The sequence below is a fragment of the Danio rerio genome, chromosome 7 (assembly GCF_049306965.1).
Source record: "Danio rerio strain Tuebingen ecotype United States chromosome 7, GRCz12tu, whole genome shotgun sequence".
In the NCBI taxonomy this organism is placed as follows: domain Eukaryota; kingdom Metazoa; phylum Chordata; class Actinopteri; order Cypriniformes; family Danionidae; genus Danio; species Danio rerio.
Window position 1 is genome coordinate 75,358,223 of NC_133182.1, and position 26,403 is coordinate 75,384,625.

At 36.1% G+C, this 26,403-nt stretch overlaps 1 protein-coding gene across 6 annotated transcripts; it reads right to left on the bottom strand.

Annotated features, from left to right (window-relative positions):
* Positions 1 to 6,347: 6,347 nt before the first annotated feature.
* myoz2a (myozenin 2a) lies at positions 6,348 to 22,559 on the bottom strand. 6 transcript variants are annotated; one of them, NM_200899.1, is given in 6 exon segments: positions 6,348 to 7,186; positions 8,563 to 8,746; positions 12,412 to 12,526; positions 13,054 to 13,220; positions 18,188 to 18,274; positions 22,495 to 22,513. In NM_200899.1, coding segments are annotated over 5 exon segments (795 nt in total). In that variant the 5' UTR covers positions 18,270 to 18,274; positions 22,495 to 22,513; the 3' UTR covers positions 6,348 to 6,939.
* Positions 22,560 to 26,403: the final 3,844 nt, after the last annotated feature.

Consider the following 26,403-nt stretch of genomic DNA (forward strand, 5'->3'; position numbering starts at 1 on the left):
ATATATATATATATATATATATATATATATATATATATATATATATATTATTGCATTAGAGCTTAAATAAACCTTACAATACAAAAACAACATAGGCACGCATGTTAATACTGCTGTTCTGTGTCAGTTGACTGTTGAAGATCAAATTTTTTTAACCCAACTGGTTGAGTTAGTAAATAAATAATCCAATATTAGTTCAAAATAACCCAACAAAGCACCAATTATTTAACCCAATTGGTTGAGTTATTAATAAATAACCCAATAAAAGTTAAAAATAATCCAACAAAGCACCAAATATGTAACTCAACTGATTGAGCTATTAATAAATAACCGATTAAAAGTTTAAAATTATCCAACAAAGCACCAAATATTTTTAACTCAACCATTGGGTTAAATAAAAAACTCAACGTTTTTTAGAGTGTACATCGAAATGCTTTTTTGTTTCAAGTAAACAGCCTTGAATATCTTAATTGACTTATTTCAGTTGCATTTCTATTTGCAGTGCCTTTATTTTGAATTGGATTGCAGACTACAGGTTCAGTGGCAGTAAGATGTTTACCATGCATTGACTGTGATGTATTTTGCTTGTATGTTTACAGTAGTCATGGCAGCACTTGCCATAGTTATCACTGGCTGTCTTATTAATGGCCGTTAGAGTAGACAAACTGGCTCTTGCAATTAGGATAAGAACCTACTTTTTCCACTGACACACCAACTGAGAAAACATTTTCAGTGCCACTTAGCACAGTCCCACTTAAATGCCTCTAAAACGTTTATTTCTCATGATATCTACGCTCATTTAGGTTTGATTTATGTATTTAATCAATGCAACTGCTTTATCGTGATGCTTTCTCTCTTCTTGCATCGACTGCATCAACTCCACGGTGTATCCCTCTCACTCTAGTGTACTCTGGTTTAATTGGGCTCCTGAGGACGCCGGGTATATATAAACAAAATGAAGAGCCTTGTCCCGCATCTTGTACATATCCTATATATATAAGACAAATGGTTTCCATACTGTGCGCCACACTGAAATAGGAAATTCCTCACAAAAGCGCTTTGTGGAGAAATATGAGCAGTGTTTCCTGCAGGGGACTCGCACATAGACACAATGTGGGTGTGGTTTTACACTTGATAAAGTGCTCTGAATGGTTGCTAGGGTGTTTTGAGTGGTTTCTAAGCAGTCAATAGAGGCCACTCTGAAGTCTCGATGGGCTATTTACACATGGTCTCTTTGTAAGTCATTTTCATTTCATTCACATATCAATCTACTTATTCATGCACTATATAAATAGATAAATATAATTATGTCTGTGCTGTGTGCAATTAAGTGGGTATTTATAATACTTTACATTTTTATTAAGTCCAGCTTTACTGATTTTTGGCACACGTAATTGTATAATTATACATTTTCATGAGTATTTCATTCATTAATTTTCTTGTCGGCTTAGTCCCTTTATTAATCCGGGGTCGCCACAGCGGAATGAACCGCCAACTTATCCGGCAAGTTTTTACGCAGCGCATACCCTTCCAGCATAACCCATCTCTGGGAAACATCCACACTCGCATTCACACACACACACTCATAGATCACCCACGCGAACGCAGGGAGAACATGCAAACTCCCACACGAGTAGCAGTGCGATATGGCTGTATAACGGCACTGGTGGGAGGCGTGCGTTGGTAGGAGGCTGCAAGCCGAGTGCCTCAGTGCCCCCACCAGTGCCGATATACAGCCATATCGCACTGCTACGAGTGTGATATTGCGTTTATTCAACAGTTTGACGGCATAATTGTGTATATAAGGACTAAATCAAACATGGAGTCTCAAAAACCCTTTTGTTTGAGGAACTACTTTCTTCCACGTTGGATTCAAATCATAAGCTGACAGTTAAACAGCTGAGCAAGCATCTTTTAAACTTTAGATCTGTAGTGTCTCTGCTTTTTGCTGGCTGTATGTGGGCGGAGTAATACACAAAGGGTAAAGAGGCTGTACGGGTGCTGATATTACTTAAATATATCACGGCTATCAGCCAATTAGATTCGAGAACCAGACAGAACTGTTGTATAAAAAAGAATATTGCTGGGTCCAGGGCTGGACTGGGGCAAAAAATCGGCCCTGGCATTTTGGGTCAGAGCGGCCCACTACATTCAATCAAAATGCTCTCTATCTATGCACGTCCAATATTTTTTATCAATTCATATTTTATAAAGTACAAAAGCCGTATATATGAAATAAATAAATAAATACAAACTTTAATCTCAATTTAATTTCTGTATACTGTCCATTAAGATATTTGTTGAGTTCTTAAAAATACACTATTCATTCATTTATTTTTCTTAGCATTAGTCCTTTATTTATCAGGGGTTGCCGCAGTGGAATGAACTGCCAACTATTCCAGCACCTGGGGTTTATGCTCACCTGCTGAACTACTGGGTGCAGCTCTTGGCAGTGTGTGTGTGGTCACGTGATTTGCGTTTTTAGCCGTGTACTAGAATGAAAGGAGAACTTTTCAGAACCGCTAAATGAAACGCCGGTGTATTTCCCGCGATTTCTCTGCGCCTCCCTTCCGTTTCTTCTCTCTGACTCTCGACTATTTTGACAAATACACACAGACAATGCACGCTCATACAGAGCCCAAAATAGGAGTTTGTGATTGGGCCAGCCCAGGGCCGGAGTGGGACTCCTTTTCAGCCCTGGAGTTTCAAGCCTCAGACCGGCCCACCTCAGTTCACGACTGACTATTTTAAAATAAGGTCATTTCCAATTCAGTTTCTAATTACACTATCACGTCTTTTTTTTTTTTTTTTTTTTTTGGAGAAAACAACTGCTTTAGAACTTCAAATGTTCAACAACCCAAACAGTATTATATGTCTCAACAATAAAATTGAAAATAATAATTTTCTCAGGCGAGGATTAAACCCGGGTCGGCAACATTGTAATCTAACGTGCTAACCACTGGGCCACAACGGATGTATAGTGAGGGGTGACTTATAACATTATGAACCTGCAGGCTGGTTATATATGAAAAGAGCAGAGAGCTGTATTAAATTAATGAATAAGAAGACTGTGGTCAAGTAAATAAATAAATTAATTTAAAAAGTGTGACTGCTTAGAGCAACAGATTCTGGAACTAGGGACACCGGCCCTCGCGGCCAAAAAACGGACCGGCCCACCGGGAATTCTCCCGGTCCTCCCGATTAGCCAATCCGGGCCTTGGCCAGCCCAATGTCAATACAGAAAAGAACCAATGGGCTGCAGAGTGTCACATGGCCCAGCCCGGTCTGTCTGTCCGGGAAAAAAAGCATCTTACTTTCAGAGAGTCATAAATCACAGCAGCGTCAAACGATAGGCTGCTAAGTCTTTTATGGGCCGATCAGATCATAAGACGATGATCAGCCCGGCCCAAAAAGTATGTCGACCCAGCGGGAAAGTGCCCGGTCTGCCAGATGGCCAGTCCGCCCCTGACTGGGTCAGTTGGTGTTTTTCTGTGGAGTTTGCATGTTCTCCCTGCGTTCGCGTAGGTTTCCTCCAGGTGCTCCGGTTTCCCCTACAGTCCAAAGACATGCGGTACAGGTGAATTGGGTAGGCTTAATTGTCCGTAGTGTATGAGTGTGAATGGGTGTGTATGGATGTTTCCCAGAGAAGGGTTGCGGCTGGAAGGGCATCCGCTGCATGAAACATGTGCTGGATAAGTTAGTGGTTCCTTTAATATTTTGGGTAAGTTATTAGTTCAGATCTTTACAGATGCTAATGGTCTAATCCGATTCAATGATCTATGCTAAGCTAAGCTAAAAGTGCTCCTGCAAGGCCCAGAGATCAGCTGAATAGATAAAGAATGGTAAAACTAAACTCTTTAACTGTAGGGGAGTGTAAAATGAGGCTATTTTCAAAATAAGTGTAGCATTCCCTTCAAACTATGTCAAGTTATTTCTTCAGATCTTTACAGATGCTAATGGTCTAATCCGATTCAATGATCAATGCTAAGCTATGCTAAAAAGTGCTCCTGCAAGACCCGGAGATCGACTGAATGGATTCAAAAAATGATAAAACTCAACTCTTTAACTCTAGTTTAGTGAAAATGAACTTATTTTCAAAATAGGCAGAGCATTCCTTTAATATTTAATATTTAGCTCAAGTAGTTTGTTCAAACTCTAATCCTAAGTATCAGCAGTAGTAATAGTAATGCATACTTTAGCGAGCACCTCTAATTACATTACATGCAGTTCTGAATATCTGCTCTGCTCTCTCTCTCTCTCTCTCTCTGTGTGTGTGTGTGTGTGTGTGTGTGTGTGTGTGTGTGTGTGTGTGTGTGTGTGTGTGTGTGTGTGTGAGTCATAATCACATTCTGTCAGTTTATGTAATGGCATCGTGCCAGAGATCAATGCTGACTCTGATGACTTAAAACACGAGGTGCACGGCTTGTGTATTTTCCATTAATGCTCAGCATGGATTTTGTTTTTCTTACACCTTTCTACCACGTCCTGCAGCAACCTGCTCTTGACCTTTAAGTATTTTTGGTTACACTCATCAGCCCAGCCCCATCAACAATGCACCGTGCCATCGTGTCCGCATGATCATGCTGCTGTCTTATGGTATTTGACCACCCGGTGTGATTATTCAGTGTCTAGACTGCAGGCTGGTTATTAGCAGCCATTGGATCAGGAGGTTAATTGACCGTTAATCGTTAAAAACAGCAACAGTGCTGGCAGCATGTGATGTTGGTTTGTTAATGTGAATTAAATATCAACCACCCAACAGGACGCTAATGGAGCGAAAGTGTAATTCCTCAAATAAAATATGATCTCTTTTTACATTTTAGAGGAATGAAATTGTGTTATATTTAATTAACATTTGTCTTTCTTTTAAAATAGCACTCATACTACAAATCCATTTCTAATTTTAGCAATGTAAATGTGTTTTTAAAAGAAATCATTAAAATTGTATTCTCAAAATTTACATTTACATTTAGTCATTTAGCAGACGCTTTTATTCAAAGCGACTTACAAATGAGGACAAGGAAGCAATTTACACAACTATAAGAGCAACAATGAATAAGTGCTGTAGACAAGTTTCAGGTGTGTAAAGTCTAAGGAAGAAAGTATTAGTAAATTTTTTTTTATTATTTGAGTACAGTTAGTGGTATATCCAGAGAGGCAATTGCAGATTAGGAAGGAAAGTGGAGACTAAATAGTTGAGTTTTTAGTCGTTTCTTGAAAACAGCGAGTGACTCTGCTGTTCTGTTGCAGTTAGGGAGTTCATTCCACCAACTGGGCAGACTGAATGCGAGAGTTCGGGAAAGTGATTTCTTTCCTCTTTGGGATGAAACCACGAGGCGACGCTCATTCACAGAACGCAGTTTCTGGAGGGCACATAGATCTGCAGAGGTGAGAGCAGATAAGAAGGAGCAAAGCCAGAAGTCTCTTTGTAGGCAAACATCAGAGCTTTGAATTTGATGCGAGCAGCAACTGGCAGCCAGTGCAAACAGATGAGCAGCGGAGTGACATGTGCTCTTTTAGGTTCATTAAAGACCACTCATGCTGCTGCGTTCTGGAGCAGCTGAAGAGGCTTGATAGAGTTAGCTGGAAGCCAATCAACATAATGAATATTCATTCATTCCTTCATTCATTCCTTCATTAATTCACTCACTCATTAATTAATTAAATAATTAATTTTATTTATTTGTTTATTTGTTTATTTATTTATTCATTCATTTATTCATTTATTCATTTATTCATTTATTCATTTATTCATGTATTCATGTATTCATTAATTAATTCATTTTCTTATTCATTCATTCATTTATTCTTTCATTCATCAGTCATTCATTTATTTATTAATTTAATCATAAATTAATTAATTTATTCATTTATTTACTTATTTAAAACCATACAAACTATTTGAAAAAGACACTAATTTAAATAATTGTGAAATAAAATTAATTAATTTAAAACCATCCTAGCTATAAGGAAGTTAATTATTTAAATGATTGTGAAATAGATTTATTTATTCTATTATTTGTTCAGTCAATAATTCAATCATTTATTCATTAATTTCGTTCTTTCATTCATTCATTCATTCATTCATTCATTCATTCATTCATTTATTCATTTATTCATTCATTCATTCATTCATTTATTAATTAATTAATTTATTCATTCATTCATTTGTTCATTTAGTTATATATTCAATCATTCATTGATTCAATTATTCATTAATTCATTCATTTATTTATTTATTTATTCATTCATTCATTCATTTATTCGTTCATTCGTTCATTCATTCATTCATTCATTCATTCATTCATTTAAAACCATCCAAGCTATAAGGAAGTTAATTATTTAAATGATTGTGAAATAGATTTATTTATTTATTTATTTATTTATTTAATTTGCTTCAAAACAAACAAACAAAAAAATCAGAGAATCAAAAAACATTTGTAACTAATTTTAGAGCATGAACTTATAAAGAAAAGTATTTTGAGTGTAATTTATTAAATGTAAATTAAAAATACTCAAACGGAAACACAAGTTCAGTGAATGTTTTCTTTATTCAATAATTTAAATAAATCGATGTCACAGCCCTTCATAAATACATATTTACAGGTCTATATGAACAAACTCTTTCTAAAGCTCTCCTTCAGCTTTGTGAACTGGTTCAGATGGACATTTCTAAAACAGAAATCAGTCACATATATCCCATATAAGCTTTACTTACTTTGTTTCTCATGCTAAATTTACTCCATTATACAGTGTACACCTCTGCTTTACACTACCAGCCAGATGTTTTATCATCATTTTGTGGCTTCAACCAAAGGAAAAAGTTTTTGTTATTAATAATAAATCTTTTTTGATCATTAAGTCTTCTTGCAAAGACATTAAAAAATATTCCCCCATGGTAATGAACAAGAGACAAGCTCATGTAAACAAGGTTGAGGTTCAGAGGTCATCAGACTCGGGGATGAATGTGGAAGACATGGATGAAATGGGCTCCAGAGGGATGCTGGGAAAGGTCAGAGGGGCGCTGTCGGTGACCCATCCTGAGGCCGTCCTGTTGAAGGTGGGTCGTTTGACAATAGCAGGGACTTCAGCTGCGGGACGAGGAACGACGAGTTCTGGATCCGAATCTACAGCTTTAACAGGGACTTTGGGAGCCTTGCCGAAGCCGCCGAATGGAATTGCCACCCTTTAAATACAGGAGAGACATTTATTAGAGCTTAAGGTTTAACACAGAAAGAAATTTAAAGCATTTAAATGCTGCATAAATATACAGAACAACATTTTAGGTGTTTTTCTCCACTTCACTGTAAAAAATAAGAGTAAATTAACAATTTCAATATTTTGACATAAAATAAAACTAAACTAAATTAAATTAAAACATTCACATAAAATAAAATAATAAATAAATAAATAAAATAAATGAAATAAAATAACAAATTCAAATAAATAAAAATAAATTAATTGAAATAAAGTAAAAAAAAATACAGAAAAATAACAAAAATAAATTATAGTAAAATACAAAAATGAATACAAAATAAAAAAAAATAAGGGTTGCTAGTGGGGGGTGAAAGGGGTACAGAGTGCATAGGGCCCTGGCAATGTAACCCCCGATGTTGATCACCAACATCAACATCCCCCAAACCCCCAAAAACCCATCCCCTTCCTCACCTCCCCCGTCTTCACTATTGACGATTCATTGATTGCATTAACTTGGCCCATGTAACAACAAATAAAATAAAACAAAATAAATATATTTTTAAAAGAATGCAAAGAAAAAAAAAAAGATATAAAATAATACAAAATAAACTGTAAATAAATTAAATTAAAAACTAAAACATTTTTATATAAAATAAAATCAAGAAACAAAAAATAAATAAATACAATACAAAGCACGATAAAATAAAGTACAATAAAATAAAATCAAAAATAAAATATAAATAAAAATATTAAAATATAAAAAGAATAATAACACAAAAAATAAAAATTTATTAAATTAAATTAAAATAATGAAGTTATATTAAAAAATAAAATAAATTAAATTAAATAAAAAAATAATAAAATAAAAACATATAATAAAGAAAAGAAATAAAATAATACAAAAAACTGCAAATACATTAAAGTAAATTAAAAACTAAAATTTTTTATATAAAATCAAATGAAAAAAACTAAACAAAATAAATTAAATAAAGGAAAATAAAATGCAAAGCAATACAATAAAATAAATAAACTAAAGTACAATAAAATAATATAATACAATAAAAAATATAAAAATTAAAGGAAAAAATAAAATAAAACATTAAATAAATAAAATAAATAAATAAAAAATAAATAAAATAAACAATTAAAATAAAATTAAAAAATGTAGTTAAATAAAAAAATAATAAATTAAATTTTAAAATAAATTTTTTTTTAAAATAAATAAATAAAAAATGTCAAGTATCTTCAAACGAATTTTTAATAAATTAAAATAAATAATTTGGCAAAATTCTGCATTGTAATTTACACTCTCATTTATGCTGCTTTAAAAATTATTGGTAATAAAAGCCTCCAAAACCAGCAGACCTGTTGAAGCTCTTGTACTGTGGGATCTGCTGTTTGCTCTCAGGTTCAGGGACGCGGGCCAGCAGTGTTTGGGCCAGGGCAGGGTCACTGGTGAGGGCCTGCTCCCAAGGAGACTGGTAGGATTTGGGCATAGCTGTACAGTTGAACTTCTCTGCTGGAACATCCTTCAAGGGACCACCGTAACCTATCAAACACATGGAAAACAACCTGAGGTGATTGAAGTACCAACAACATTTTGACTAGTTAGGTTTCCACAGCGCATTGACATAAGCGAAGTGACATGACTAAAGAGGAAACCCATTATAAGTGTTCACATTACTCTAAAATGACTGCTAGCACCCTCTGTTAGCCATCGCTACAGTAGCATATCAGCTAGTTTATCATTTAATCTACAGTAAAAGGTTTCATAATGTCCTAAACACGCTGTGGAGGGATGCAGGGACCCTTCAGAATGAGTATCCCTCAAACCGATGTTCACTGGCAGCCCAAAAACAAGCGTTACGTAATGTGGGTGTTCTGTCACATATCAGGCTCACGCTGTGGACAATCTCCTTCCTGAGTTTATCGGCATGAAGGAAATGCTGGAGTTTTAGCAATGGGCAGATCAGCAGGCCACAGAGAAAGCATGATAACAGCAGGGGGGATTCAGGGGGACTGTTTTTATGAGGCAGAGTGACTGAGCTATGAAACATTTCTCATTAGGGGGGAGTTTCTGTTTGTTTACTACAGAAACAGAAGTGTTTTGCTGTTTAAAAATAATTAAAATATTTGAGATTTTAATAACTTTTTGTAATGCATTTAAGTGACCAAAAGCCAAATCAAGTTACAAATTTAGATTTTATTAAGATACTATATCTTCGGCTATGCAAAGCAATGCAATTCAATGCAATGCAATGCAATTAAAATAAAATGAAATAAAATAAAATAAAATAAAATAAAATAAAATATTACAAAATAAAATGCAGATAAATAAACAATATGAATTTTTTTTGTATAAAATGAAATATAAATAAAATATAAAACAAAATATAAAATATAAAAAGAAATGAAATTGAAAAATTAAATGTAATGCAATAAAAAATATAAATATAAATAAAAAATATCAAAGAAAAAAATGAAAAATACAAAGCAAAATGCAAATAAGTAAATAAATGTATTGAATTAAATAAAAATTATAAAACATTTTATATGAATTGAAATGAAAAAATAAAACAAAATAAATAAAATTTAATTAAATAAAATAAAAAATAAAATATATATATATTAAAATCTAAAATAAAATAAAAATATAAATAAAAACAAAAAAAATTAAATAAAGAAAATAAATAAAACAAAATAAAACGAAATAAAATGCAAATAAAAATTGTAATAAAAATAAAAAACCTTTTTTATATAAAATAAAAAATAAAATGAAATGAAAAATAAAACAAAATAAGTAAAACAAAATAAAATGCTAAGGAATAAAATAAAATAAAGTACATTAAAAAAAAAAAAAAAAATCAAACAAAAATGTAAGAATTAAATATAAAATGAAAAAAAGAAAAAAAAATTAATTAAACGAATTTACTTGCAAAGCTATAAAATAAAATAAAAAATAATAAATTGAATAAAATATTAGTTGCAAATAATATTATATTAACTAATCTATCAGTAAATGCATAATAAGATATACTATATTTCCCCAAAATAAAAATAAAATAACATAACATGATAACATATAAAACAACACATCTTAATAAAACAAAAATAAATAAATAAATAATTGCTACATAGCGTGTCACCAGCGGCTGCTATCTCTCTCTCTCATGTTGTAAAACTTTATCTGATTTGAATCTTGTTTATTTATCACCAAAAATTCCTCCTCTGGTTTTCATATCATCTCCTCCCTCTCTAAAGGAAGCCTCAAAGTCACTAAAATAGCAGCGTGTACAGTAAATCTGTGTTCATCTTTCAGTGTAGGAATGCTGAATCAGCCCATGGGAGTTACAAGGATAGGATCTGTTTAAGATGTAATTGTGGACACTAAAAGGACACAGGAAACAATTAACTAACTTCCTGTTGGGACTCGATGGTCACCGTTCACACAGATATTACACATGAGCAGATGCAGGAGAAGAAGTAAACAAAATTTGACTCAAACAACAGGCTAAAATGCCACACAATATACAGTTGAAGTTGCAGTGATTCGCTCTCCTGTGCGGTTTTTTTTTTTCAAATATTTCCCAAATGATGTTTAACAGAGCAAGGAAATTTTCACAGTATGTCTGATAATATTTTTTTCTTCTGGAGAAAGTCTTATTTGTTTTATTTTGGCTAGAATAAAAGCAGTTATTAATTTTTAAAAAGCCTAGTTACCCTAACCTGCCTAGTTAACCTAATTAACCTAGTTAAGCCTTTAAATGTCACTTTAAGCTGTATAGAAGTGTCTTGAAAAATATCTAGTCAAATATTATATACTATCATTATGGCAAAGATAAAATAAATCAGTTATTAGAGATGAGTTATTAAAACCATTATGTTTAGAAATATGTTGGAAATATTTTGTTTCCATTAAACAGAAATTATACAGGTGGTAATAATTCAGCAGGGCTAATAATTCTGATTTCAACTGTATGTCTTTATATAAAAATTTTGCAAATGAAAGAAGAAATAAAGATGGCTCTTTAATTCATTCAATTATTTTCTTTTCGGCTTAGTCCCTTTATTAATCTGGGGTCTCCACAGTGGAATGGACTGCCAACTTGTCCAGCATATGTTTTATGCAGCAGATGACCTTCCAGCTGCAACCCATCTCTGGGACAACCATACACACTCATTCACTTACACTACGGACAATTTAGCCTAATTCACCTGTACCGCATGTTTTTAAAATGTGGGGGAAACCGGAGCACCCAGAGGAAACCCACACGAACGCAGGGAGAACATGCAAACTCCACACAGAAACGCCAACTGATCCAGCTGAGGCTCGAACCAGTGACCTTGCTGTGAGGGGACAGCACTACCCACTGCGCCACTGCATCGCCAATATAAGTAATAATAAAAATAAAAAAATGCATAATGATAATAAAATAAAAAAAATAAAATAATGATAATAATAATAAATCATATTAATTCAATAATAATAATAATGATAATAATAATAAAATAATAATAATATTAATAAGCAATAATAATAATAATAATAATAATAATAATAATAATATAATACTATAATAATAATAAATAATAGTAAAATAATAATTATAATAAAATAATAATAATAAATAATAATAAATAATAGTAAAATAATAATACAAATAAAATAATAATAAATAAAATAATAATAATAAAATAATAATAATAATAGAAATATTAATAATTATTATAATTATTATGAAATAATAATACCAATATTAAACAATAGCAAAATAATAATAATACTACAATAATAATAATAATAATAATAATAATAATAATAATAATAATAATAATAATAATAATAATAATAATAATTATTATTATTATTATTATTATTATTATTATTATTATTATTATTGCGTTATTATCAAAACTTCTTCCAAAAAATTTTTGAAAACCATAGGTACGAGGAAAGAGAGGATTTATGAAATGTTTATTTGTAGCACCACTTATTATTATATGCATAATAAATTGTGTTAAGCTTGAACATTGCATTGAGCAAATAGAGGTCAAATTGCGCCATGCCACACCACTGGATTAGTATAAATCTGCATCAGAATTGTAAAGGAGAGTTTGAAATCATCCTACATTTCTGCAGTTAATAAACAAATTCCCATCAATGCAATATAATTACAGTATCGCATGCTCTTTAAGAGATGGCTGTGGACTAACCTGGAGCGATGTTGTCAGGATTAAGTGGATTTGGTGCCTGATCAACTCCAAGACAGTTTTCATCACTTAAAATGTTTGTCATCTCAGCACATGGACCAGGAAAAACAGCATCAGTCTGAGAAAAAAAAAAATGGCATGGTCACAGCATTGGGCTTACTTGAATATTAATGTATATAACCATATGCATATTTGGCCACACCTTCTATATTCTACATCTATATTAGCTTAGTGAAAAGTTGTGAACAAAGGTTGGGGTGGCACAGTGGCTTAGTGGCTGGCACTATCACCTCACAGCAAAAAGGTCGCTGATTCGAGTCCCAGCTGGGCCAGTTAGCATTTCAGTATGGAGTTTGCATGTTCTCTTCACAATAAACACAATTGGCCGTAGTGCAAGAGTGTGTATGGGTGTTTCCAAGTACTGGGTTGCGGTTGTAAGGGCAGAGTTGCCGGTTCATTACGCTGTGGTGACCCCTGTCAAATAAGGGACTTTGCCAAAGGAAAATGAATAAATGAATGAACGTCCCCTTAAGAGATATTATTAACACCTACATATCTTGGCTCCACTGGAAGACTGCTGAAGCCCTCTATGTGGGTCCCGGACCCCATGTTGAGAATTAATGCAATGTGGCAAATGACACTTACACTGTGCTGTACGTTGACTTCATTCTGAATACTCTCAAATGTGTATTTCTCTGAGCGCTTCTGACGCATCTTGAAGAGACGTGAGCCCCTGTTTGAGGCCAGGGAAAGCTCCTCCAACATGATCTCCTTTGGTGCGCTGACTTTCTTACCCAGATCCATCTCTGCTTGGGATGAAAATGGAAAATTAAAAGCTGAAAGACAAAACAATACAGCTACACCATACTCAACCCTCTAAGTACACCTTGGCAGCTGAGTTGCCATTAGATCATTCTCAAAAATAATTTGTTCATGCATTTTCCTTTGGCTTAGTCCCTTTAATAATCAGGGGTTACCACAGCTGAATGAACCGCTAACTTATCCTTAACCCAATACTAGGAAACACCCATACACACTCATTCACACACATACACTACGGCCAATACAGTTTATTCAATTCACCTATAACACTTGTCTTTGGACTGTGGGGGAAACCGGAGCACCCAGAGGAAACCCAAGCGAATGTGGGGAGAACATGCAAACTCCACACAGAAACGCTAACTGGCCCAGCTGGGACTCGTACCAGTGACCTTTTTGCGGTGAGGCCACAGTGCTAACCACCAGTGCTGGGTTAAAGCTGGAAGGCCATCCGCTGCATAAAACATATGCTGGAATAATTGGCGGTTCATTCCACTGTGGCGACCTCTGATAAATCAGAGACTAAGCCAAAAGAAAATAAATGAACTATCCCTTTAAGATTACCAAGCATAATTAACAACAAACAGTGATTTTCAAAAAGAACCCATATGTATTTTACAAATGGATGTCTCACATTTTGAGTTTATAGTGAGCTAGTTTGACTTTTAGCTAGTTTTGTTGCAAATATCTGGCAACCCTGAACATAACTGGATATGCGGGTGGTCATAAAACAAGCGGTCGCCTTTGAATTGCTGCTCCTGCCAAAAACTGAAGGAACCGACACCAGCAAACAATATGATTCACGTGTAAATCAATAATTTAATCACTTCCGTGTAAAATTTGATCGAACTAGGCTAGTTTACGTATGATTTACTCACATTCTAGTTTTAATGATCATCGCAAGAACAGTTTAGGCTGTACTCACACTATGCTGCGTTCACACCAGACGCGGCACGCGCGCGAGTGATTTACATGTTAAGTCAATGCAAACACGCGAATAGACACCCTGCGGCGCGATACGCGCAAATGGCGCGGCGCGAATGATGCAAATTGTGCGAATGGCGCGGGGCGAATTGAGCGTTTTGCACGTTTGACGCGCTTAACGAGCGTTTCACACGAATCTCTCGAATTCGAAAATATAAGCTTCAGCGTACATTCGCGCCACGTTAAACAATCAGAAGCTTGCTCTTGTGGGGGCGTGATTGTGACGTAGAACCTGTTGTCGGTGTTCCGAGGGAAATCCTCCAGCCTCACCGACAACAGTTCATCAATCTCGGCTTGGCTCAGTCAGAAGCACCGCTGAAAGCCTCCGTCATCCAGGCTCAGTTTCTGGAGGAGTTTATGAGCTCACAGAGCTGGATGCACCTCTGAAAGGATGTAGTGGACTCAGACACGACCCTAAACGTATCGACGCTGTTTTTCAGTCTTCATAAAGCACATAAACACTGTTATTTTCTTCATAAAATCCATGTTAGCCATTTAGCTATGAAGCTAGAGTCTTCGGGCAGACAGAAGCCCTGCCTGTTACGTGAATCTGCGTCTGTTCTGAAGTGAATTTGACACGCGAATGAAGCGGGGTTTGACGCGCGAATGAAGCGGGTAAACTCAAATGTTCACGCGGCTATTTACGAGCGAATAGCGCGATTTATCCGCGCGTTCCGCGTCTGGTGTGAACACAGTTGCCTTGAACTGCTCCAAAGCACGCTTGTCCCCCCTCCCGCCTCCCCCGACGGCCCGCATGTATTCACATTACATTCGGGCTTGGGCACGCTTACTTCATCAATGCCGCGCTGTCCAGTAAGCGCTCTCACTCAGCACAGTGGAGATTTCTCTAGTTATATCGCTTTAGTCGTTAGGGATGCGGTGACACGCAGTCAAATATTTCGCCGAACAAATCAGCCACTTTTGGCGCTCATAAACAACCATAAAGTCCTCGTGATACAGGAATTAGGAGGTTTGCTGAAGGTGCAGCTGTCATGCAGTGAGGGGTTTGCGTTTTCAATAAACTACGTCAGTTTGCGTTCATTGAACAGTAATGATTAATAAATCCATATGAAAAAGTCACGTCTCGCTTTCAGTTTCGGGCTTTGGCGCGTTTTGCACTCACACAAAGCCCAAGTGAACCGGGCTCAGGCGCACCTCTTCCAACCGGGCCAGGGCCGGCTAAGTGAACCGTGCCTGAGTGTGATTCAGCGCACTCACACTTCTCAAACGATCCAGGAAACGGGCCTGGGCACGGTACAGATAGCATAGTGTGAGTACTCCCTTAGTGTAGTTTTCCCGCTGATATCAGATTGAGTTATTACTGAGGGTCACTCGGGGCTCTTCAGGAACATCAAAGGATGAAAATGAATCCGGCAGGAATGTTCTTACAGCTGTCCAGCATCGTCTTGCAGTCCACTCCCGAAATACACTTCAAAACAAACTTTCTCTCTCTCTACGGAGAGAAGACTTCTTCAACACATTTCTGCACATAATAGTTTTAATAACTCTGATTTATTTGGTCTTAGCCATGATGACAGTAAATAATATTTGACTAGATATTTTTCAAGACATTTAAAGATTTACTAGGTTAATTAGGTTAACTAGGCAGGTTAGGGTAATTAGGTAAGTTATTGTATAACGATGGTGTCAGTGGTGGAAAGAGAAAAATCATACTCAAGTAAAAGTACCATTACTTGACTAAAAATGTGATAAAAGTAGAGTAAAAGTATCTGTTGTAAATTTTACTCAAAGTATGAGTAAAAAGTACAGCTTTCAAAAGTACTCAAGAGTAGTGAGTAGTGGGTATGTAAAAAGTTGATGCATTTACATGTAATTTGTGCATGTGTGTGTAAACGTAACATTCTGTAGTGCATCTAGTTATTGCCCAGCGGACACACAACGTCATAAGACATTAACATCAGGTTAGATTTAGATAGCGATGTCAGGTGACCACAATTCAATATCTAGCCAGCGTCTAAAGACAACGTTAGTTTAACGTCCAATAACAACATCAAACGACAAATATTTGGTTGACTGGAATATTAGGTTGTGTTAGACAGTGACCAAAATCCAACATGGAGCCAACATCTTAAACCAACGTCATATTGACATCAAATACTGACATTTATTTGTCAGGTATGGCAACCAAAATCCAACGTCTCATAGATGTCATACTGGTAACGTCCCCACAACATCAAGCTGTAACATCAATAGACGGTGATATTTGGTTGGTTTTAGGTTGGACGTTGTCCTGACTTTGAGTTCTGACGTCAATATGATTTTCATTTCCAAATAAAATGAAAGTGGAGTACATTGGGGTACAACGTCATTCTAACGTCATGTTCACATCTTGTGCCTGCTGGGTGTTTAAGGCCATTTCGGTCATCATACTGTGCACATCCATCATCTTCTCATCAGTGACCTGCATCTAAACAGGCACTGGGTCAATGTGTGTAAAAATGTTGGACATCTTCTTGGACACTTTTAATGCTTCCAAACAGTTTGCTGCAATTATAAATCGCCCATGTCTTGAGGTAGTTCGTTATGAGGCGATTTACCTTCTATGTGTGATTTGATTGTACAGGAATCACAGGACTGATTTTTCTTATCCCCATAAACAGGAAAAGATAAAGTAGTGACCGCAGGTTTAAGGAAGGTAGTGGAGTAAAAGTACTGATACTGCACTGAAAATGTACTCAAGGAAGAGCAAAAGTACATATTTATAAAACTACTTAGTAAATTACAATTCCTGAGAAAAACTACTCGATTACAGTCATTTGAGTATTACTTTACACCACGGTTTTTTCTGTAGACTATTGAAAACAATAGCTTAAAGGGGCTAATAATTTTGTCCTTAAAATGGCTTTAAAAAAAATACAAACTGACATACAAAGACATTCTCCAGAAGAAAAAATATTATCAGATATACTGTGAAAATTTCCATTAGGAATCATTTAGGAAATATAAAAAAAAAGAAAAAACTTCAAAGGGGGCTAATAATTCTGACTTTAACTGTGTATAAATAAGGGTGGCACGGTGGCTCAGTGGTTAGCACAGCACAAAGGTCGCTGGTACAAGTCCCGGCTGGGTCAGTTGGCATGTGTGGAGTTTGCATGTTCTCCTCGTGTTGGCATGGGTTTTCTCTGGGTAATCCAGTCTCCCCCCACAGTCTAAACACATGCACTATGGGTGAATTGGGTAAACAAAATTGGCCGTAGTGTGGGAATGTGAGAGTGTATGGGTGTTTCCCAGTACTGGGTTGCAGCCGGAAGGGCATCCGCTGCGTAAAACATATGCTGGATAAGTAGATTTTTTTAAGTCCGTCTATTTATTTTATTTATTTATTCAGGTTTTATTTTTATTTCAGTAATATTCTTGAATAATATTCAAATGTTTACATGATTTATGGGTCACACTTTACAATAGGGTTAATTAGTTAATGTTAATTAATGCATTTACCAATATGAACAAACAATGAACAATAAATTTACTACTGTATTTGTTCTTGTTAGTTAATGAAAATACAGTTGTTCATTGTTAGTTCATGTTAACTCATGGTGCATTAACTAATGTTAACAAGCACGGACTTGGATGTAAATAATGCATTAGTAAATGTTCAATTATGATTAATAAATGCTGTACATGTGTTGTTCATGATTAGTTCATGTTAGTTAATGCATTAACTAATGAACCTTATTGTAAAGTGTTACCGATTTATGTACAATACAGCGAGTCAGACTTTGTCTTTTAATAGATATATTATATGAGAGACTGACTTCTAATTGAATTTGCATTGTAAATCTTAAATAAATGTTACAAAGTTATTATTTTTAATTTCATGTGTTAAGACTCTCCAAATCATCTGCATAAATCTGCTGATTTTGTACACAATTCTGCGCAAAAAAAAAAAAAAAATTCAGATTCTGATTCAGATTCTGCCTAGCCCAACTCAATGGTAATAAATCAGTGTTTGTACCTTCGTTGGCGTGGATCTCTCTACAAATAGCCGCTGCCTGCATTTTCCTCTCCTGTGTTGACATCAGACTATGCTGAGACATGCTGTCTGTGGATAAAACAAACAAAAAACACACAGTTTGGGAATGCGAATCTCCAATTTGCCCCTCGCAATCTCACACTTACTTCAACACAACACAGCAAACACACACTCATGATCACACTGACAGTGGAGTGGTGACATTTATTACAGTACAGCTGCTGGAAGGCTGACACAAGCAGATCCCTTTAAATAACCAGCAGCATTTAAACATGACGTAAGAGCAAAGAGGCGCTTCTGTGTGCTTCAGCAGAGACGGAGAATCCATACGTCTCATTCAGACTATTCAGGACAAAAACAGAGCGGCCCAGGATGTGACGTCACACCAAACCAGTCCAGCTGGCATACACTACTGACCAGACCCTAAAAAAAGTCATTTTGCTCCTTGTTTAAACTATGATTTTAAAATGAGCTGAATCAACACAATTCTTTATTTTTTGGGGGACAACTTAATAGTTTTATGTTTACTCCAATTAAATTTGTTAAGGGAGAACATGAATGAATTGTTTGGTATTACCCTGCATTTTTACAGGGTATTTTACAGGGCTAGTTTCTGTTATATAAAAATATTAGATTATACATTTTAGATAATGTAATTATTAACATTTAAATGTATATTAATTCCAATTCAATTCAGCTTTATTTGTATAGCGCTTATACAATGTAGATTGTGTCAAAGCAGCTTCACATAAATGGTCGTAGTAACTGGAACAGTGTAGTTCAGTTTTTAGTGTTTAAGTTCAGTTCAGTTCAGTTTAGCTCAGTTCAGTGAGGTTTAAAGTCATTACTGAGAGTTCAAACACTGAAGAGCAAATTCATAGATGCGTAGCTCTACAAATCCTGAACCATGCGAGCCAGTGGCGACAGCGGCGAGGGAAAAAAACTTCACCTGATAGGAGTGAAAAAAAAAAAACCTTGAGAGAAGCAGACTCAGTCGGGCACGACCATTTTAATTTCTCCGCTGGCCAAAAGATTATAAATTTTGCTTTGGCACCTAAATGATTCATCATTAAAAATATAAAAAAAACTAATTAAAAACATGAAAACAGTGTTTCAGTGGGGCCTAAAAAGTCTTAAAATATCTTAAATTTCAAAATCTAAATTTTAGGCCTTAAAAAAGTATTTAAAAAGTATTTAAATTTACTGAAATATTGTGTTGTAGGTCTTAATTTTTTTTTTAAACGTGTCTTAATTTTCCTTTGTTCATGTATTGCTACACAATCTGGCCAACACCCAGCAGTGTTGATGTTCTAATGCACTAAAACTATTCAAAACTAAACTAGTTTCCGTAACTTATGAATATTAGATTTTTATCATACACATTTTAAAGAAATCATCTCAATAAAACTTTATTTTAAAAAAGGTAGTTTTTAACTCTATTTACCAAAATGGTTTAATTAGTTTCCTTACAATAACATTTGTTTAAAAGTGGTCCGTGTATTTACTGCTGAGGGCACCAGCCTGAACAGATTGTTGTGGATAGATTTAGTTTATTAAATTTATTAAAACGTTTAAAACATTTGATCATTTTTTTTATTTTAAAAATGATGTTGGAAAAAAAAGTGTATGCCCTGCAGGCACAGCACATCAACATAATGTCATATTGACGTTTAACCCGAACACACCCCAACGTCATGGGAACATTGCACTTTGTTTGGAAATGAAAATTGGGTTGACGTCAGAACCCAACATCAGGCCAACGTCAATGTCCAACGTCCAACCTAAGATCAACCAAATATCAATGTCTAATCACCTTGACGTTGTGTGGACGTTACCACTATGACGTCTTTCAGATGTTGGATTTTGGTCACTTTTCAACACAACCTAAAATCAACCAAATATCAATGTCATGTTACACATTGACAATGTGTGGACGTTACCACTATGACATCTATCAGATGTTGGATTTTGGTCACTTTTCAACACAACCTAAAATCAACCGAATATCAACGTAAGTTGACGTTGTTATTGGACGTCAAAATAACGTTATCCTTAGATGCTGGCTAGACATTGAATTTTGGACGCCATGACCTAAATCGAACCTAATATTAACGTCTTATGAAGTTGTGTGCTTGCTAGGTGGATACAAGTGGAGCTTGCTTGTATTTATACAATATTTAAAATATTTTGCTTAGAAATATCTAAAAAATATATATATTTTTGTTATTAATATATAATTGTATTATAAGATGTATTCAATTATAATACAATTTATTTGAAAAGGCAAATAAAACTTTTCCATCTGGGCCATTTGAAAAATGCATTAATGTTCAGCCCTTTATGAGTCTTAAAAAGTCTTAAATTTAACTTGGTGAAACCTGCAGAAACCCTGGAAAAGCTGGTTCGACTGGACCGAACACCCACCAGTGTTAATGTTCTAATGCACTAAAACTATTCAAAAATAAACTAGTTACAGTAATATATGAATATTAGATTTTAATCATACACATTTAAAAGAAAATCACCTTTAAAATTGCTCAAATTAAGTTCTTAGCAGTGCATATTACTTATCAAACCATACGCTTTGATATAATTGTTGTGAAATATTTACAAAATGTATGTAATTTTCTTTTAATTATGGCATTTACATTTACATTTAGTCATTTAGCAGACGCTTTTATCCAAAGCGACTTACAAATGAGGACAAGGAAACAATTTACACAACTAAGAGCAACAATGAATAAGTGCTATAGGCAAGTTTCAGTTCTGTAAAGTCTAAGAAGGGAAGTATTAGTAGTATTAGTTTTTTTTTTTTATTTATTTATTTTTTTGGGGTACAGTTAGTGTGATATTCAGAGAGGCAATTGCAGATTAAGAAGTGTAGTGGAGACTAAATAGTTGAGTTTTTAGTCGTTTCTTGAAAGTAGCGAGTGACTCTGCTGTTCTGATGCAGTTAGGGAGTTCATTCCACCAACTGGGCAGATTGAGCGTGAGCGTTCGTGAAAGTGATTTCTTCCCTCTTTGGGATGGCACAAAATAAATACTTTATTGGATCTCATACAATGTGCTTTTGGCTATTCCTACAAATATAAATGCGCTCTAAAAATGCTGGGTTGTTTTAAGCCAACATTGGGTCAAATATTGACAACTTTAAAGTTTTAAAATTGTTACGTAAATCTTTCAACTGAATTTAAATAACACTTTTAAACCCAATAGTTGGTGGTTTCCATAGTTGACCCAACACTGGGTTAAAGTAACCCAGCATTTTTAGAGTGTGTCCAACTCAAGACTTTACTTAAGTTTTGTGCTCCAAGGTCACATTTCAGTTTAGTTGTTTTTTTGTTATGCTAGTTTCAACTTAGAGTCTTAGCCTGTGTGTGCTGTTAGGCATGTGGGTGATTTTGACTCTTAATCTGGCATGACGTCCTCTGTTTCAGCAAATGGAATGACTTTTGGTAACAAATCTCTTTTTGGCACATATTTTGGGAAAATGCTTTTGGCATTTTTAAAAAACTCAACAATGCACTCTGGGCAAATTTACTACCCTTTTGTTATGTTCTGGGCTGTTTTTGCCCCCATTGACTTCCTTTATAATCACGTTTTTTGATTGCAAAGCCATGACACCTCTTGCATTCATGATTGTTGCTGGTTTTTCCTGTTAGGAAGAGATCAAACTTGTCATTTTCATTGTTTATCATCAGTTGCAGTGCAAAAAAAAAGCTTAGTTTCTAGCTTTTATATGTAGTACAGTGTGTGTGCTTGTGTATGTCTGAGAGAGAGAAAGAGAGAGAAAGACCTTTGCACATATACCTTGATATGCTTTATAAAATCAAAATAAACCTCTCAGCTCTCTAAACATAGTAAGTAGTAAGTGTATTTATGCACACAGACACTATAATCTGCTGTTTTATACCATGAAATTCCATATACTGTAAATGCCAGAAACTGTTTTGCACAGGCTATCACTGTCAACTGATTATCAACAATAAAAATGACAAATCTGACCTCTTCCCAGCAGAGAAAACCACCAACAATCAAGAATACAAGGTTGTATGCTGTCATGTCTTTGCAATCATAAAAATGTGGTTACAATGGAAGTCAATGGGGCAAAAACAGCCCCGAACATAACCAAAGGGTAGTCAATTTTGACAGTGCACAAGTACTGTTAGTAAGTGGAACTGACTAGATTCAACTTAAATATTGAAGCCAGCAACTTATTTTACAGTGCACACACAACCCACAAATTCATGCAATGCGATAATCACGTGCATCAGACTGGTTTACTATACCTGTGCTGGGTCAGTTGTGTCTGGATGAGGGCTGAATGTGCTTGTTCCCTGTGTGGGACGGGACTGAGACCCTCTGGACCGCAGGGGTGAAGGGTGTCAGAGGGAGGACCGGCTGCTCGTCTGTCCGCTTTCAATAGCACACGGTTATAAATAGCACTGATCACACACACTGACAGACGCACGTTAACCGTTTGGAGTGTAACGGAGACAGCAGGTGTCTGCTCAGGTTATGACTTCACTGTGTTTGCACAGTTCACTCATTACGGGTCGTTCTGGGGTTCGGGATTGGTCAAACAAAGTTGTGGTCAACATGGACGACACTGTAAAAAAATATCCGCAGTTTTTTGTATTTTGCGATTCATGTTTTTTATTTTAGCTCTGTTTATTTATGCATATGCATTATGGGATCTTGATCTTTCTTCCAGCAACTTTGAACCTAGAAAAGGTTAAAAACGAACCTTTATTAACATTTTTAATAGTTTAAAAGTGATATATTGTCTGAATGGTGTTGTATATGATGCTACAAAAACCTTGCCACTATACATATTCTGTTATTTTACAGACTTACGCTCACCGGCCACTTTATTAGGTACACCTGTCCAACTGCTTGTTAACGCAAATGTCTGATCAGCCATCAAATAATGTTAGTTCATGCTAACTCACAGTGCGTTAACTAATGTTAGCAAGCACAACTTGACACATGCTCTTTGAATGCATCCTTTGGAGGATGCAGACCCTGAAATGAGACGCAGCTACTGTGAGATGTAGGATCAGAACCAGGAGATGTAAAGCAAGAATTGAGATGCGAAAATCTGGAATTTTCTTCAACAATGAGCATTTTTGTCAGCCTCTTATGATTATGTTCAATTATTTCATATTAAAATCGATAAAAAAAAAACTATTCTTTGCCATAAAATTACAGAATTAAGAAAAGAGCCTGAAAAAAATGCTCATATTAGACGAACATTTCAGATGGCTCTTAGAGGTTTTCGCATCTGAACTCTTCAATTGTCAAAATTAGCTGGATGTAAAAGTAGATTACAAAAAGTCAGAACTACAAGATGTCAATTTTCAAGTGCAAGAAATAATGATCAGAATTTAGAGACACACAATCATAATTGTGAGATGTAAACTTTTTTTATTTGTAAAATGTAGGAATAGTTCTAGTTTTACGTCCTGCAAATTGAAATTTACATAATTATTTATGCCTCACAACTCTAAGTTGCGTCTTAGCCTTATAAGCATCCGTTTCATTAAAGTGTTAGGGAATATTTTTTGCATCCTATCTAGTATGGCCCCTGAAAAAAGTGTTGCATGCAGAACTCATTCATTCATTCATTTTCTTGTCGGCTTAGTCCCTTTATTAATCCGGGGTCACCACAGCGGAATGAACCGCCAACTTATTAAGCAAGTTTTTACGCAGCGGATGCCCTTCCAGCTGCAATCCGTCTGTGGGAAGCATCCACACACCAATCACACACACACTCATACACTATGGACAATTTAGCCTACCCAATTCACCTGTACCGCATGTCTTTGGAATGTGGGGGAAACCGGAGCACCCGGAGGAAACCCACGCGAAGGCAGGGAGAACATGCAAACTCCACACAGAAACACTAACTGAGTCGAGGTTCGAATCAGCGACCCAGCGACTTTCTTGCTGTGAGGCTACTGCACCACTGCCTCGCCCTGCATGCAGAACTGTTGCAAACAATTTATTTGTGTTGAATTTAAACAAACAAATTAAGTTTAATAATGTTCAACCTAATTTGTTTGTTTAAATTCAACACAAATAAATTGTTTACAACCACTTAACATAAAAAGTTGAGTAAATCCAATAAATCATCTCTGAATATTTTTTTTCAGCACTCCAACGTACGTTTTCCTTCGGCGTATATTATTTATCACAAGTAGCAGATTAATAGCAGAAGCCATATTTAAAACAGGGTTCAGTCTTCAGTGTCAGCTGCCGCATAGTTTGACGAGCACAAGTTCAGGCGTCCAGCCAGACCATCCCAAACGTTATATAACAAGACAGCGGTTTGTTACAGACTGAGTGCTGAAAGCAACTCTCCCCCAGGCCTGATTTCTAGACTGCTTGACGTCTGCACACACATTTCTCCTCTAAAAATCAAACTAAATCCATGTAGAGATTTCTGAACATGTTACTTTAATAGAGGTGCAGAGCAGGGTTTTGTTTCAGTCACTTTCAGAATGTGGAGCTGCAGACTGTAAATCAAACAAGCATTAATGTCCTAGCGGGATAGTTCATCCAAAAATGACTCTCTCTTGAGTGGTTTTAAGAGTTTCTTAATTCTGTTGAACACAAAACATTCATTCTGAAACACGTGTAGTAGGAAGGAAAAATAAAATAGTCTATAGTTGTTTTTCCTCTCAACATTCTTCAGCATATCTTCCTTCCTGCGTTCATTTATTCATTCATTTTCTTGTCAACTAAGTCCCTTTATTAATCCGGGGTCGCCACAGCGGAATGAACTGCCAACTTATCGGGCAAGTTTTTACACAGCGGATGCCCTTCCAGCCGCAACCCATCTCTGGAAAACACACACACACACACACACACACACACACACACACACACACACACACACACACACACACACACACACACACACACACACACACACACACACACACACACACACACACACACACACACACACACACACACACACACACACACACACACACACACACACACACACACACACACACACACACACACACACACACACACACACACACACACACAGGACAATTTAGCCTACTCAATTCACCTGTACCGCATGTCTTTGGACTGTGGGGGAAACCGGAGCACCCGGAGGAAACCCACACGAAGGCAGGGAGAACATGCAAACTCTACACAGAAACACCAACTGAGCCGAGGTTCGAACCAGCGACCTTCTTGCTGTAAGGCGACAGCACTACCTACTGCGCCACTGCCTTGCCTTTTCATTTATTCATTCATTCATAAATTTTCCTTTGGCTTAGTCCCTTATTTTTCAGGGATCGCCACAGCGGAATGAACCGCCAACTTATCCAGCATATGTCTTACACAGCGATACCCTTTCAGCTGCAACCCAGAACTGGGGAATACGTATACACTCTCATACACTACAACCCATTATAGTTTCTTCAACTCATCTATAGCGCATGTGTTTGGACTGTGAAGGAAACTGGAGCAAACCCACGGCAATATGGGGAGAGCATACAAACTCCACACAGAAATGCCAACTGACCCAGCCGGGACTTAAACTAGTGACCTTCTTGCTGTGAGGCGACAGTGCTAACCACTGTTGCTTCTTTTGTGTTCAACATAATTAAAATAAACTTGAAGTATTTTTTATTACCCGACCGACCCGCGGATTATCCGCAGCATCCGCAGATATAACCGCCATCCACGCATTACTAATGTACACTGTGTGAAGTTTATTCATAAACTAATTTCGAGAGGATCAGGTGCTTATGATTTATCACGGCGGGTCTCGCATTTGCTAATTATTATCTTCCAATCACACGAGCCCTAAGCTACTGTAAATAACCACAGTTTTCAGCTCATTTTATCTCCGTTTGGAAGAAACCCCCCTTCCTCCCCTATTCTCCTCCTTTACCTCTGATTGGGCGGCACGGCGGCCCAGTGGTTAGCACTGTGAGCCCCACAGCAAGAACACTGCCGGCCCTGGTCCCACATGACCGGTGGGTGTTTCTGTGAGGAGTTTGTATGTTCTCCCCGTGTCTGCGTGGGTTTTCCCCGGGTTCTCCGGTTTCCTCCCACCATCCAAAGACATTCAACATACATAACAATCAAGCTTTGTCTAACCCCTTGTGTTCCCTTAGCTACCGCAGCCGGGGAGTTCTGAGATCCACCGAGCTCAGGCTCCCCTCTTG